Source organism: Notolepis coatsorum, assembly GCF_963971535.1.
Source record: "Notolepis coatsorum genome assembly, chromosome: 7".
NCBI lineage: Eukaryota > Metazoa > Chordata > Actinopteri > Aulopiformes > Paralepididae > Notolepis > Notolepis coatsorum.
The window spans coordinates 28,349,475-28,365,390 of NC_140171.1; the positions used below are offsets into that span (position 1 = coordinate 28,349,475).

At 44.6% G+C, this 15,916-nt stretch overlaps 1 protein-coding gene across 1 annotated transcript in view; it reads right to left on the minus strand.

The window, feature by feature from the left end:
- Window positions 1-15,916, minus strand: part of fbxo41 (F-box protein 41) — a gene marked incomplete at its 5' end in the record, with an annotated part of 107,520 nt that overhangs the window by 17,848 nt on the left and 73,756 nt on the right. The window contains 2 exons of the mRNA XM_084318994.1: window positions 6,791-7,026; window positions 12,544-12,929. Of these exons, the coding sequence (XP_084175120.1) occupies window positions 6,791-7,026; window positions 12,544-12,929 (622 nt within the window). The remainder of the gene's footprint in view (window positions 1-6,790; window positions 7,027-12,543; window positions 12,930-15,916) is intronic.

Consider the following 15,916-nt stretch of genomic DNA (forward strand, 5'->3'; position numbering starts at 1 on the left):
GGGCCCTAGATCAGTGCTGGCATCCTAAGAAGAGGGTGGGGTCAGTGTCATCATTTATAAAAGTTCTAAAATGGCTTCCCTCGTTACCACGAGGAGACAAACAGCGTTGTAAGAAGGAAGGTAACTATAAAAGAAGGAAGGGTCATTATGTCAGAATACCAGCGTTCTGCGCTCTGCTTGGTGCCAGACCTTGGTGCCAGTTCTACTGAAGCCTTAAAATCTATCAAAATCAATGAAAATATACCAGCTATCTGAGGAAATTTATACATCAACCAATATTAGCTATAACAATGCAACAAATTGTTTTGACATCCAAAGTATTAACCTGTTTAAATAAACAAGGAAATGGCAATCCCATTCAACTCAATGTCAGTTGAACTGAAAGTTTCCACCAGTGTGTGTTCACGCGCTACACAGTGATGTGATGACCCTTCCTTCTTTTATAGTTTCCTTGATAAGAAGTAGCGTCTGGTTCCCAGTGTTGCACAGCTTCTGTGAGAACGTTGGGGCTGTGTGACACGTCCTCTTATTATTAAGATCAGTTGCCTGCCACGAGGCTCTGTTACGGATGAAACAGTTCCTATAAAGAAATATGTGCCCTCCCCCCTCACCAGAGTGCCTAGAAACAGTCCTGTTCACTTCGCTGCTGTTATACATCACTCCTGGAGTGTGCATGGAGTGTGCGGGGAGTGTGCGTGGAGTGTGTGTGGAGTGTGTGTGGAGTGCTTTTGTTATAAAACTGGCAAAGAGACTGTGTAGAGAAACATTTGGCCATTTCCATTCACTGTCATATGACACTGAAACAAGGGAATACTGATTTAGCTCAGACAGTTAATGTCAGTAATTTACGCCTGCTGTTCTCATTTAAATTCAAAACCCAGCGTAACTTTTCCGGTTGCCCAGGGCGAGCGCAGCTGCCAGTCACTCAGTCCGATTGTGTGGGAAACGGCACTTACTGGTAAGTGATAGCGAAATCATATAATTCCTGCAGTATCATTTAAGTCTGTTGTTTTGGGATGCATTACAGATTTCATTTTTGTGTATGTGTGAGCATTGCCCAGTGCGAGGCGTATGTGAGCGTCGATACCTTTAACACAATGGCGCCCGACCACGGAGATCTCCGTGTTTTGATTCCACCCGTTGTGGACAGAAGCACGGATATATCCGTGGCAAGTTGTTATTGCTTTTATTCCATTTTAATAACCTATTCAAGGTCGCCGAGCGGCACTGCAGATTTACCCTACTCTTTGAATTCGCCAACGTGCATTACCGGCCAGATCCTCTTAGGGGCGCTGTCGCGATAATGGAGTGTGCCCTGTGGCTGAACGGAGCAGTCTTTTTTTTGACTTTCAATGGAGTTTTCAGTTAGCAGGATTCTGGATGTGCAGCATGTAGCTTGGATTACGTTTTGGAATGCGGATTTCAATACGCAATAAGGGGATTTATCATCAGCCAATGGACATATCGATCTACCAGATGGCGATCGATAACGGGGAAATGCTTGGGGTGATCCCACCGGCCCACGGTAAGATATTTTTCACGTAAAGTACATCCCGATCGGGCCTTGTTTTGATAGCCATCCATCCGATCAATGAATGAGGCTAATGCGGTTATTGGTAATCAATAAATCAGAAACGATCTCCCCTTCCAGGAAATATCCTAGCCGAAATCCCGTATAACGCTTATATTCACGGCACTATAAAATGAGAACGTATTGATGAAAAAAATAAATTCTTTAATAATAATAATAATAATACATCTATTTTATATAGCGCTTTTCCAGGTGCTCAAAGACGCTTTACATGGGCAAGAGAGACAAACTATGGCAAAACAAAAAAACAGAACAAAAATAATACATGACAAAAATAAAATAACAGACAGAATTAGAGGTCAAAAGCAAGATTGAAAAGGTGAGTTTTGAGGGCTGATTTAAAAGATGTCAGGGTGTTTGCATCACGGATATGGCTGGGGAGGGCATTCCAGAGGGAGGGGGCAGCAGCAGCGAAGGCCCTGTCGCCCCAGGTCCGGAGCCTGGTCGTGGGAGGTGTTAGGAGGTTGGCATCTGCAGACCTAAGGCGACGGGTGGGCGTGTGACGGTGGAGGAGGTCGGACAGGTAGGGAGGGGCAAGGTTGTTGAGGGCTTTGAATGTGATGAGTAGTATTTTAAAATGTATCCTGTATTTGATTGGAAGCCAGTGGAGGTCGTGGAGGACAGGGGTGATGTGATCAGAGCGACGGGTGGAGGTGAGCATGCGGGCAGCAGAGTTTTGGACATATTGGAGTTTATTGAGGATAGTGTTTGGTGAGCCGTAGAGGATGCTGTTGCAGTAATCTAGTCGTGATGATATGAATGCATGAACCAGTGTTTCAGCAGCGGAGAGTGATAGGGAGGGGCGGAGACGAGCAATGTTCCGGAGGTGGTAGAAGGCCGATTTGGTTATGTGGTTCACATGGCGGAGGAAAGAAAGGGTGGGGTCCAGGATGATGCCAAGGTTACGGACGTGAGTGGAGGGGGTGACAATGGTACCATCAATATTTAGGGTGAAATCCTGGGTGTGGCTGGTGAGGGATTTTGGACCGATAATGATGATTTCTGATTTATTGCAGTTTAGTTTAAGAAAGTTATTTTGCATCCATGTTTTGATGTCTGTGAGGCAGGTGCTGAGGGTGGAGAGAGTGGCTGGAGTGATAGTCTTGGTGGAGAGGTAGAGCTGAGTGTCGTCTGCATAACAGTGAAAACGCAGGCCATGTTGGCGGAGAATCAGACCAAGTGGAAGGATGTAGAGGATGAAGAGCAGGGGACCAAGTACTGAGCCTTGGGGGACACCATGAGTGATGGGGGCAGTGGGGGATTTGCAGTTGTTGATAGAGATGAATTGGTGCCTGTGTGAGAGGTATGATTGGAGCAAGGTGAGGGGGATTCCGGAGATGCCAACGGAGGACTGGAGACGAGTGATGAGGATGGGGTGACTGATGGTGTCAAAAGCAGCGCTGAGGTCTAGGAGAATGAGGATGGAGAGGGAACCAGAGTCGGCAGAGAGGAGTATGTCGTTGGTGACCTTTAGAAGAGCAGTTTCGGTGCTGTGTTTGGTGCGGAATCCGGATTGAAATGTATCATAAAGGTTATTGTTGTCGAGGTAGGATTTTAATTGGGAGGCAATGGCTCGCTCAATTATTTTTGAGAGGAAGGGGAGGTTGGAAATGGGGCGGAAATTATCAAGGGTTTCAGGGTTGAGACCGGGTTTTTTTAGTAAGGGGGTGACGGAAGCAATTTTGAGGGCGGGGGGAAATAGGCCAGTGGTCAGAGAGGTGTTTACGATGGAGGTGATTAGGGGAGAAAGGGCAGGGAGACAAGCCTTGACTAGGATGGAGGGGATAGGGTCCAGGATGCAGGTAGAAGTTTTCATTGTAGAGAGAATGGAGGATAGGTCCGATGCAGTGATTTCAGTGAAGGATGTAAAAGGGGAGTTGGGCGGTGAAGAGGGGGTTGAATCCGGAGGGGAGATAGTGTTGGCGGAGGCAATTGTTAGTTGGGTGTGGATTTTGTCAATTTTTGTTTGGAGATGTGACAGATAGGAGACACATTTACTGACAGTGAAGGAACAGGAGATTGTGTCAGAGGGTTTAAGAAGTGTGTTGATGGTGGAAAACAGAGTCCTGGGGTTGTTGCTGCCAGACTGTATGATAGCGGAGTAGTGGGAGGAGCGTGCAGAGTTGAGGGCGTCTTTGTAGAGCTGTTGATGTTGTCTGTAGGCCTCTTTATGGACAGTGAGACCGGTTTTATTGGATAGCCGTTCGAGCTGGCGGCCCTTGGATTTAAGGTGGTGTAGGTGATCGGTGTACCAGGGGGCGGAGTTAGTGAAGGAGACAGACTTGGTTTTGATTGGGGCGAGCTGATTGAGACAGGAGGAGAGAGTGTTATTGTAGATGTTGACCAGGTCTGTAGGGGAGCCATGCTGTAAGAGGGAGGCATCAGGGATGGTGTCAGTCAGTAGGGAGGAGAGAGAGGAGGGGTGGATGGATTTGAGATTACGGAATGTTATGGAACGCATCTGCTTGATTGGAGGAGTAGGGATGAGAATGTCCATGGTGATAGCCAGATGATCAGAGATGGTGAGGTCGGAGCAGGTGAGATTACTGATGGAGATGCCAGATGTGCAGACCAGATCCAGTGTGTGACCTCTCTTATGAGTGGGAAAATCAACATGCTGGGTGAGATTAAAAAAGTTTAAAATGTCCAGGAATTCTGTGGCGGTTTTGGAGTCCGAAGTATCAACATGAATGTTGAAATCACTGATTAAAAGGATGGATGGAGAGATAGCACAGAGTTGTGTCAGGAATTCAGACAGGTCAGAGGGGAAGGTTGGGTTTGGTTTGGGGGGCCGGTAAATGACTGCAGTGACTAGGGGTTTGGGACCAGACAGTTTAAAAGCAAGGTGTTCAAATGAGGAGGCAGCCGGGATGGTAATATTGCTTGTGTCAATGCTTCTTTTGTGGAATGTGGCTATTCCACCTCCACGCCTGTGGAGGCGTGGTTTGACCATGTAGGAGTAGCCGTCAGGGGTGGTCTGATTAAGAAAATAATAATCCAGGGGTTTTTGCCATGTTTCCGTTAAGCAAAGAAAGTCCAGGTTATTGTCAATAATGAATTCATTGAGTAGAGGGGCTTTATCTTTATTTAGTGATCGGGTGTTAAACAAAGCAAATTTGAGATGTGGTTGGATTTGGTCAGACTGGTGTGCTTTGGGAAGGGGGCGGAGGCAGACAGAACGCACATGTGGGTTGTTTTGATGACGTAATGTTGTTGAGGAAATGCGCTGGGGAGACCAGAGCGCGGGGATGTGATTGGAGTCAGACCGGGAGTAAACAAACTTTCTCCGGGAGGATCGGTGGATGTAGCGAGGGCGATGCAGGAGTCCAAGTGTTTTGATGACTGAGAGGCACGGAGGAGCGCTGACATTATTGAGTTGGAGTAGCTGTGAAACGGAGTATTTCAGAGACATGCCAGCTGGGAAGGATGTAATGTTGAATCCGTTGTCAGTCGGTCGCCAATGACTTGATGACCAGAGAAGACATGCCAGACAAAACGAGATGGTCCACAGCATGATAGAAGATCCGTGATAGTGGTAGAGACGTTTGTCGCTGCTACTCAACAGAGAGGAGACAGTGGAGTTAGCTGGAGATGTTAGCTTCCAACAGCTAACTGGAGGGTGGCTAGCTGACAGCTAGCCTGAGGAGGCAGCAATCCCAGTCAACGAAGACTAACCACACTGTGCCAGTTGTCAGGTTGTCCAGGAAATAAACCTTGTAGTCACAGTATGGAGCAGCGGAACAGTGACGAAAAACGAATCCTTGAAAACAGCAGGGAGCTGGCTACCGTTGGAGATACCGGTAGGAAGCTGCAGGCTAACAGTGCGACAGGTGAGTCCAAACAGTTCGGTGGAAATCCAAACAGAAAACAGGAGAATGTTTAAATAATGAATTGACTGAAAAGTAGAGATTGTTTGTAGAGACAAGCAAACTTTGCAGGTAGAAAGTAGATAAACTAAACAGATAGACTATAAAACTAAGTTTCAGATGGAGAAGCGGCGAAAAAAACAGCGCCTGCGTCCTCTCACACCGTATCGTTTGAAGGGACGGTTTATGGTCTCAATTGACAATGAGAATGGACAGATAGCAATACTATAAAATATAGATTTAGCTCTACAAACAGCCCCACGTCTGTTTACATTTGCCGGTCCTCTAGAGATTTATTAGACACATCCCAATGGCCCCGAATGTGTTAACGTAACGGGCCGATCGCATCACCCGGTCTGTTATCGCCAAAACATTTGAGGATGCAAGAGCCCTTCTTTCTCCCTGAAGTATTTAATAAGCTCTCCATGCAGATCCAGACAGGGCCAAAGCCACAATGTTGTTTATGGCAAACGCATGCAGCCCAATGCAGTCCTGGATGGTTTATTATTTGAGCCACAAAATTAATATTATATATTTCCTATATATATATATTTCCTGTCACGTCAGCAGCAGGGTAATTCCCAATCTTGAAGAGAGACAGGGCAGAATTGTCCAAATAATTATTTAACACACCCACTGTGCATTCACAAGGCCTGCAGAGGGATGGACCTCCAGAGCAAAGTTACCTGATGGCCACTACATTACAGATTCAATAGAAAAGTATTACAGGTGAGAGCCTTGTTATAACTGAGAGCCACCTACGAATGAACAAATAATTGATACCAGTGTTCCTGCTGCTCTCAGCTAACATTGAAGATTACCCTTTTCTTCTCTCTTCCTCTTCCTCCCACCAACACTACCGCAAGTTTCGTCAACCGTTTTGTCCCTAGTGCCTTTTCCATTCGGTTTAGTTCACAATACACCTTTACTTACCTTTACATTTTGTAATTTAGCTGTCGTTTTCATCCAAAGCGACTTACATATTGTTGTGAACAACAAGTCAGCTGTTATACTCTGAGTGCATAGTAGTATAGACATAATTAGCATGATAGGTAGTATAGTAGCATAGTAGTAGGGTACATAATAGTAAAAAGACAGTAAGAAGTAATACTTTTTTTATACTTGTATTATTATAATTTATTATTATTATTATTATTATTATTATTATATTATTATTATTATTATTATTATTATTATTATTATTATTATTATTATTATTATTATTATTATTATTATTATTATTATTATTATTATTATTATTATTATTATTATTATTATTATTATATATGTTTTACTTATCCCACACAGGGCAATAACAACAGTGTGTCCTCACCTTAGAAGAGATGCGAGCGTTCTCCAGCAGCACTCTGGTCCACACGGCCGGGTGACGGGCCACAAACTTCCAGTCTCGACAGACCTCCGCGGCTCTCAGCAGTGTCTTGGTGTCCAGGTAGGTGAAGATGCAGAAGAGAGCCGCGCGCATCTTTAAGATCTCGGGGCTGATCACCTCGTTGGACCTGGAGGGGCTCTTCTCGTGGCGACAGGGCTTGTAGCCCCCCTCCGACCGCCCTGTGGGAGGAAGGGAGGGCACTGTTGTTTTACCAGATGCTTTAACCTGTTAAGCCCTATTTTCTGAAAATCCGCCTAAAATACATACCTAAGTAAATGGAAGATTGCTCCACTTCTACAAGGTTCATGTGCATGTTCTTGGTATCTAGGGACATCTATGGATCAGGGAATGTATTTCCAGTGTCAGAAATATTGTGTCTGTTACTAGGAGTAAATTGTGATTAAACAAAGGACAATATAAATGACTTTTATTTGCATCTTTGACGGTGAATAACACCATGCTAAAAATTACCAGACATGAAAGTCTGCCACTGAGCTCGTTCAGCACCTTCTTGAGATCACGTGTACAAAAGATCTAAGCAAATGAATAAAGCGAAGATGATTCAACAGAAGGGTTTGTAGATAGTAGTATTGAATTCTGCCATCCGGACACATGCAATTTGAAATATTATTATAGAATATAGAATATCAGGCTTATAAATGACCTTATTATAGCCAAGTTGCACATCTATGGATCGGGCCAAATCTACTCTTTCCAATGGCAGAGTTCAATTTGGATTTAGTATCACCAGGCGTGCAGCAAGAACCATGAATGAAATCTACTGTACTGTAAGTACAGTTACTTTCTAATAATGGATATGGCTCTGCCATTTTTAATCGGAATGCAACGCAGATTTTTGCTAAAACGTTCACAGAAAGGTAGAAAAACGAATTTCTTCTAATTTATGCCAATAATGTTCAGTTTTGTGTTATGTCGTTTTTCGAAATTCCGACGCTCATTGAAAGCCCGGTCTTTCCTTCATCATAATGACTACAGCAAAATGGCCACTCTAATTTATATCCAGTCGATATTGGCTAGCATATGAATACAATTCCTAAACTGATATTTGTGATATAATGCTAATGAAATAGAGTAACATAGGTCTGAACTTGAGTTGAACTTGAACTTGTGTACTCACGTTTTTCTGTAGTAGTTGCAATATCCAAAAGTATATTTCCCAAAAAATTGGTATGGCTGGAAACATGCTGGGTCCATAGCCTGAGGTCTTGTATACTACATGTCCAAATTTAATTAAAATCCATTCAGAAATGAGTGATAAGGCGCGATTTTGGTCAACTATAAAAAAAGAAAAAGCTCTGCAGGTTTCAGTTTTCTCATAGACTCCAAAGCATTTCGCGTTTTTTTCTCTTCCTGTTTTTTCTCGTGACTTTTCACCTAGATCCCTGATTCAATCATCCCCAAGTGGGATATCATTGGAAAGCCACACTCATTGGTTACAACTCTCTCCAATAATTTTCAAGATCGCCAAATGATTGACGGAGCTAGAGCCTTGGGAGTCGTGGGTGGTTTTCGGAAAAAAAATAAAAGTCTGCCGTGTACTTTGGCGCACGCCTCACATATCGGCATGTAACTGGAGAACCACTGAACGGATTTTGTCGCCTGAAACGGCAAACAGGCAACAAATAATATATATATTGTATAAAAAAATATGCACACCCGAGCCGCTAGAGGTCGCCAAAGTGGCGTGTCGCGCCGGTGGGCAAATCGTCCTCAAAACCTCCCGGGGCCGGGTCGGTGCCAGTTAAGAGGTTAACACGCCAACATTATGGGACTCTCCAGAGTCAAACAAGAAGAACCAATTTGCTTCATCCTCAATTAACCCTTTCTCACAGCGTCTGACATATTGAACACACAGACAGAACTGGTTTCTTCTTGGTGCAGGTGACCTCAGACGAGCCGTTAAGCAGATAATTCACCTCACAGGAGAAGAGAGAGTGCTTCCTCTTTTCTATCTCATCATTTTCAAGTAAAAACGTTGGGCGAACAACACGTTTTGCATGCAGCTTCACCGGGTTCGCTCATGATGTATGGTTAGTAGGTATGATACTGTATATCTTTACTAGGCCTTACTGAATAAAGAATGTCCTACGTGGAAGACTGGATCCCTGGAACACTGTATGGCGCCATCGTGATCCGTTTGGCTGTGGGGGTCCTACCCTCCCCACCGCATTTACAATACAGAGCATCTAATGTCGACGTTGGTCGATAAAAGGTAATATGTTGTTATACTGTATGTTGCATTGTGTTGAGATAAGAAGCAGGATCTAAGCGTTTTGTAACTAATTCTTCTAGAGGTAGTTCTCTCACCACCGTGTGGTGGTGGAGCAGACGTGACAGAAGAGTTCATGTTCCACTCACCTCCACACGGAGGCGCACGCCGTCAACCTGACGAGCTGACGCAGAATGAACGCATCAAAACCGCATGAGAAATCTTCTATTTCTGCCATGTGTATGTCGACGCCATGTGACCATGTGAACCTGAGCCTCTTCCTCCCAGCATGCATCACTCCTCCGTGACTCATGTCATCTTTGGCCTTGGAAGGCCGCTTCTCCAGTCTCTCTCTCTCTCTCTCTCTCTCTCTCTCTCTCTCTCTCTCTCTCTCTCTCTCTCTCTCTCTCTCTCTCTCTCTCTCTCTCTCTCTCTCTCTCTCTCTCTCTCTCTCTCTCTCTCTCTCTCTCTCTCTCTCTCTCTCTCTCTCTCTCGCTCTCTCTCTCTCTCTCTCTCACCACCTACGCTCAAGACTTCCAAACAGGCTCAGCAGCAGCGTGTGCTCCTCTCGAAGACGCTGTGTGATACGGGGCGGTAAAATGTACCATTAAATCCTGGCACAGACTCACAGAACCCAACACGGAGAACTGCGTCAGAGCAGTGGGAATGTCTTTAACATGTAGATTATTATATGAAGGGAATATAATAATATTCCCGCGGCACACCTGGTATTGGCAGTGTTGGGTAATAGTTAACTACATGTACATTTACATTTACATTTAGTCATGTAGCTGACGCTTTTATCCAAAGCGACTTACGAGTTCTGTACGACATCAGGAAGGGCACAACTCTATCAGCTGAGTAACAATGTTCATCAAAGTGTCGAGCGCTACAGTGTAGGTTAGTATATTAGGTTATATATTATATAAGTGCATGACAGTAAGGTTAGTAGTTCAATTAGTAGTAGTTAAATTACTAGTTTAACTACAATCTGCAGTAGTTGGGGAGTAGTTCATTACGCATAGTTCAATTACTAGTTTAACTACAATCTGCAGTAGTTGGGGAGTAGTTAACTAAACATAGTTCAATTACTAGTTTAACTACAATATGCAGTAGTAGTTGGGGAGTAGTTAACTGCATGCAGTTCAATTACTAGTGTAACTGCAATCTGCAGTAGGTGGGGAGTAGTTAACTACACGTACTGTAGTTCAAATACTAGTTTAACTGCAATTTACAGTATTTGGGGAGTAGTTAACTACTTACATACATACAACTACATGCAATTCGAATTGACATTAGATTAGATTAAAATATTGTCATTATATAGCACAAGTACAGTACAACGAAAAGAAGCTTGACAATCCAACCAGAGTGCAAATGTAGCAGTAAAGTGCAATAGTAATATACAATGTACAGGTAATTAAAATGGGTATAAAATATATAAATATAAATGTACTACGGAGTGTGGTGATAATCAGATGTATGTAGTATTAATAAGTACAGTGATACAGGTATAAAGACAGTATGGTCATAGTCATACTGGCCAGCAGCGTAACTAGTAAGAATAGGTAACGGATATGTACAGATATAGATTATGTAAAAAGGATTATGTGCCGGTATGTACAGACAGATGTGGATAGATATCTATGTGGATAGATATATATACGGTAAGAATAAATTACTAGTTTTACTAACATTTGCAGTAGTTGGGTGGTAGTTTAACAACATTCAAATCTCAGTAGCTTTTTCAATAGTTAACCACTTTGTGGTCATGTAGTTTATGTAGTTCATTACAAACTACATATTTCCCTAGAGATCTAACTGCTCCCTGTCCCCTGCCTCCAAATCAAACACACCCACCCACACACACACACACACACACACACACACACACACACACACACACACACACACACACACACACACACACACACACACACACACACACACACACACACACACACACACACACACACACACACACACACACACACACACACACACACACACACACACACACACACACACACGCACGCACGCACTACTCACTGTGAGTTCAGTTGTTTCTCAGTTGTTTCTCCACTATGAGATTCCAGACTCAGATTGTGATCATTTTCCACTATGTAGTTATTCAAAGTTGTTCTTTGAACAACTACAACTACTTTTTCTTAGAGTAGTTAAAGGAATACTCCAACATTTTGGGAAATTAGCCATCTACCCTGGAGTTAGACAAGAAGATACATACCTTTTTCATCTCTGTGCATGCAGTAGGAGTAGGAAGACGTTGGGAACTAGGCTAATGGAGGAACCTACTTCCAGTGACTGACGCTAAGCTAGGCTAACAGTGCGTGTCTTCCTACTCCTACTGCATGCACAGAGAAGAAAAAGGTATGTCTCTTCTTGTCTAACTCCAGGGTAGATGACAAATAAGCTAATTTCCCAAAATGTTGGAGTGTTCCTTTAAGATGTAGTTAACTACTATTAATTGTGAAGTACCTAGTCGTTTTGTAAACTACAATTTTAGAGTAGTTTCAACCGATTTGTAATGGACGCCGACAGCAGGTGGGGACCAGGAGAACAGCAGTGATGAATTAAGGATATTGGTGAGGAAGGGAAGGGCAATTAAAGAACAGACCGGTCTGTTGGCCATCTTGGATGAAATGGTATGTGTGTATAAAACTACTATCACTCACTTGGGCTCTCTCATTAAAGACTAAAGCCAGAGACCATAATACTGACTAAAGTCCTTCCCAGACAGCAGGAGTATTACCACGGGAGGGAGGCTGACTCCAATTACTACCTGAGCACCTTCATCAACTTCATCTTCTTCCCCAAATGTCAGGGGTTTTCTCCAGGTACCACAGTAAAGTAACAAGTTCAGCCAAAACCACCTTCTTTACTCTGGTCATTTAATTTCACTATCAAATAATGATCTCATTATTTTGACATCTTGTAAGCGGTTTAGAATTGAAAAATATTGATTTTGACTGCTCTGCTAATTCAAATGTGTTTTGCAGAAAAACACAATGTACATGAGGCACATTTGATTAGATTTTAAGCCATCGAGGCAGTGCCAGGACAATTTGATTTCAGGTCCAGTCTAATCCATTTGCAGGTGGTCATGTCATCAGACACACACACACACACACACACACACACACACACACACACACACACACACACACACACACACACACACACACACACACACACACACACACACACACACACACACACACACACACACACACACACACACTGTACACACACACACACACACACACACACACACACACACACGCACACACACACACACGCACACAGTCATGTGTGTGCAGTGCCTGCCTGGGAACCTCTGGCAATATCATGTCCAGAATAACACATGTAACCAGGTAACCATCACTTTCCTGATAACCCAAGATGCCGCCCAGAGGGGTACATACTCCTCACATAGGCCTCACTGTACCTGTGCCGGGGCGGTAGCCAGCCCTGCCGTGGTGAGAGTGGGGGGCGGCGGACTGTTGGACCTCAGCCACGGCCCTCCGGTCCTGCTCCCACATCTCCGCCTCCGACTCCGTGGTCCTGGAGCCCACGTCCGACACGTCTCCCTCCTCCCCCTCGGTGCTGTTCCGGTACGGCCGCCGCTGCCAGTTCTGGATGGCCTGCTTGCGGAGGCCCCAGCTCCGAGGGACGCCTCCACCCCCGGGGGAGCGCTCGTAACCCCCCTCGCCCAGGCGGCACTGGACGTGGTAGTACTGGGCCTCGGGACACTCCTCCATGGGGTGTATCTCCACGCTGTCGCTGTCGTAGCCCCCGGAGCCCTGCGACACCGACTTCACCCGCCCTGACGCCCTGCGGAGAGAAACAAGAGCTTTAGTTTAGTTTAGTTTATTAGGATCTCCACTTAGCTACAACATTGCAGTAGCTATTCTTCCTGGGTTCCACACAAAAAACGTACATTGTGACGTGCAACATAATATAAATGTTAAATGGCTGTGTTACAAAGGGTCAGATTAAACCGAATATATATATTTATTACTTGAGATCCCTTGTATAATATTTGTATATCGTTTGATATCCCTTGTATATATACACGGAATATCCCTTTACCTAGGTACAAACCAGACCATAATATTCGTTCTCCTATTGGACAGCGACCCCTAGGCGCCAACGGCCATACCCCCAATGGCAAGTTCAAAGCCACCGCCAAGACATGTCTCAACATGTCCAGGTTTGCGCAGTAATACGAGACAGAACTGAGGTTGGCACTAGATAATTCACCTTACGTATAAATACGTCGCAGGTGGATACAGCAGTAGTTGAGTACCAAAACGTTAAAGCCTTCACCACGAGTCAACGACCAAGTGAAGTGAGCAACTTTGCGTCTAAATAGAGCACTTATAACATGTGCGAATAGGATAGTACAAGTGTCAGAGTTTAGTGAAATAACGTCAAGTTCGACCTAGTTAAATGTGAAGGATAGTACACTGGAGAATCTACACCGGCGAATGCAGAGCCTTTTCCGGCTGGATTATATTGCTTTGGTACTGTGGCTGCTGGAGCAGAGAACCGTCTACCCACTGCTGTGTGGGATCTACCCTGTGAGGAGCACCCTCGAGCCCGCCTCTAGGACCACAGAGGCTGGCTAGCTTTCATCCATGCTGTCGTGCATACTGGATTATAGCTGCTGCTTTGTCTAAGGATCAAGGGAGTAATGTACCGCCTCCCGTAGCTGGAGCTTCTTTATTCCGCGTTGATTCAGACTTTGCTCCCGAACATTCTTCTACCCTGCAGGCAACTGCACCTCCTCATCCATCACCCTCAACATAGGGTCCCCCCAGGGCTGTGTTCTGAGTCCCCTCCTCTACTCCCTGTACACACACGACTGTGTGGCTCAGCGGAGTAGCAATACAATCATCAAATTTGCTGACGACACAGTGGTGGTGGGCCTGATCTCTGCCAACGACGAGAGGGCCTACCTGGAAGAGGTCAAGGTCCTGGCGGGATGGTGCCAGGAAAACAGCCTCTCCCTGAACGTCAGCAAAACAAAGGAGATGATTGTGGACTTCAGGAGGTCGGGGGTCAAGGACTACAGCCCCCTCAGCATCGACGGGGCACCGGTTGAGAGAGTCAACAGCTTTAAGTACCTCGGAGCCTGCATATCCGAGGACTTGACATGGACCACACACATTGACAGTGTTGTGAAGAAGGCACGACAACGCCTCTACTTCCTCAGGCGCCTAAGGAAGTTCCAAGTCAGTCAGAAGATCCTTAAGAACTTCTACTCATGTACAATAGAGAGCATCTTGACCGGCAACATCACCTCCTGGTTTGGGAATAGCACTGCACAAGACCGAAGCAGACTACAAAGAGTGACACGTTCAGCCGAACGCACAATTGGAGGGGGGCTCCCCACCCTCCAGAACATTTACAACAAGCGTTGCAAGGGCAAGGCTAAGAGAATCATTAAAGACTCCAGTCACCCGAACAACTGCCTCTTTGAACTGCTGCGGTCAGGCAAGCGATACCGGAGTCTCAAGGCGAGCACAGAAAGACTCAGAAGAAGCTTCTATCCCCAGGCCATCAGGCTGCTAAACGAACAATGAACACTACACAACAACAACCACCAAACGCACATAGCACACACATCCACACGCACACACTCACTTTAAACAAACACACTGTAGCACCCACTCCACACACTTTATAGCACACACCCACTTTAAACAAACACACTGTAGCACCCACTCCCCACACTTTATATTTATTGATGAAGGATTGCACTACAACTCGTACACCTTACTGTAAATTGTACCTAAATTGTACCTCATCCCATTTCTGCTTTGCACTATATAGTACTGTACATTAGTACACTGCATAGTATTGTATATTATATGGTAACTCAGAACATTGTACATATGTCTATACCGAACACTGTGACCTCATTTTCTTCTTCTAAATTACATGCTATACTATGTTATTTGATACTATCTTGTCTAGCACAGTCTCTGGAGCGTAACAGTAAGAAGCATTTTGTATGAAAGTATTCTGTACTTCTGTATGACAACTATTAAAGAAACTTGAAACTTGGCTTACAACCGGAGGGAACCCCCCTAGTGTCTCCAGCTGACTATGAGTGTGCCTTATGTAATTCTTATGCTACAGGTGGCGTCAGTTATACCCATCTTACTATGCTCATGGACTTACGCTCTTGACTTATTTAAGTGTTCTTCGCCTTACAAGCGCAATCATGATTCTCATTCTGTAACCTACCGTTGCTGCTATAATAATAAATCCCTCCAAATAGAACTTTAGGTGTCATTGTTGTATTCTTGTGTGGGTGTTCACCAGATATACCGTGTACTGTATGGCCAGTAATTAAAGTACATAACTAAGTAGTGGTTTAATAATACCATACTCTCAATACAGTCAGGGAATTGTACCCCTCAGTTACAGGCTGCATTTATATAGTGCTTTTATCCAAAAGGCTTTACAATTTTGGGTACATTTTACCCATTCACTCACACATTCACACACCGACGGCAGAGGTAACCGTGGAAGGTGCCAACCTGCTCATCGGGAGCAGTTAGGGGTTAAGTCTTGCTCAAGGACACTTCGACGCGCTGCCCAGGAGGAGCGGGAATCGAACAGGGAACCTCCGGATTACCAGACGACTGCTCTACCTCCTGAGCCACTGTCGCCCCATAATAGTTACATCATAACATGACATTACAAGTAAACAGGACAAAGGACTAGTACACACACACACAGACATAATACTCACACCATAACATATATCGTTACAAGTAATCAGGACAAAGGACTAGAGACTTGGACTT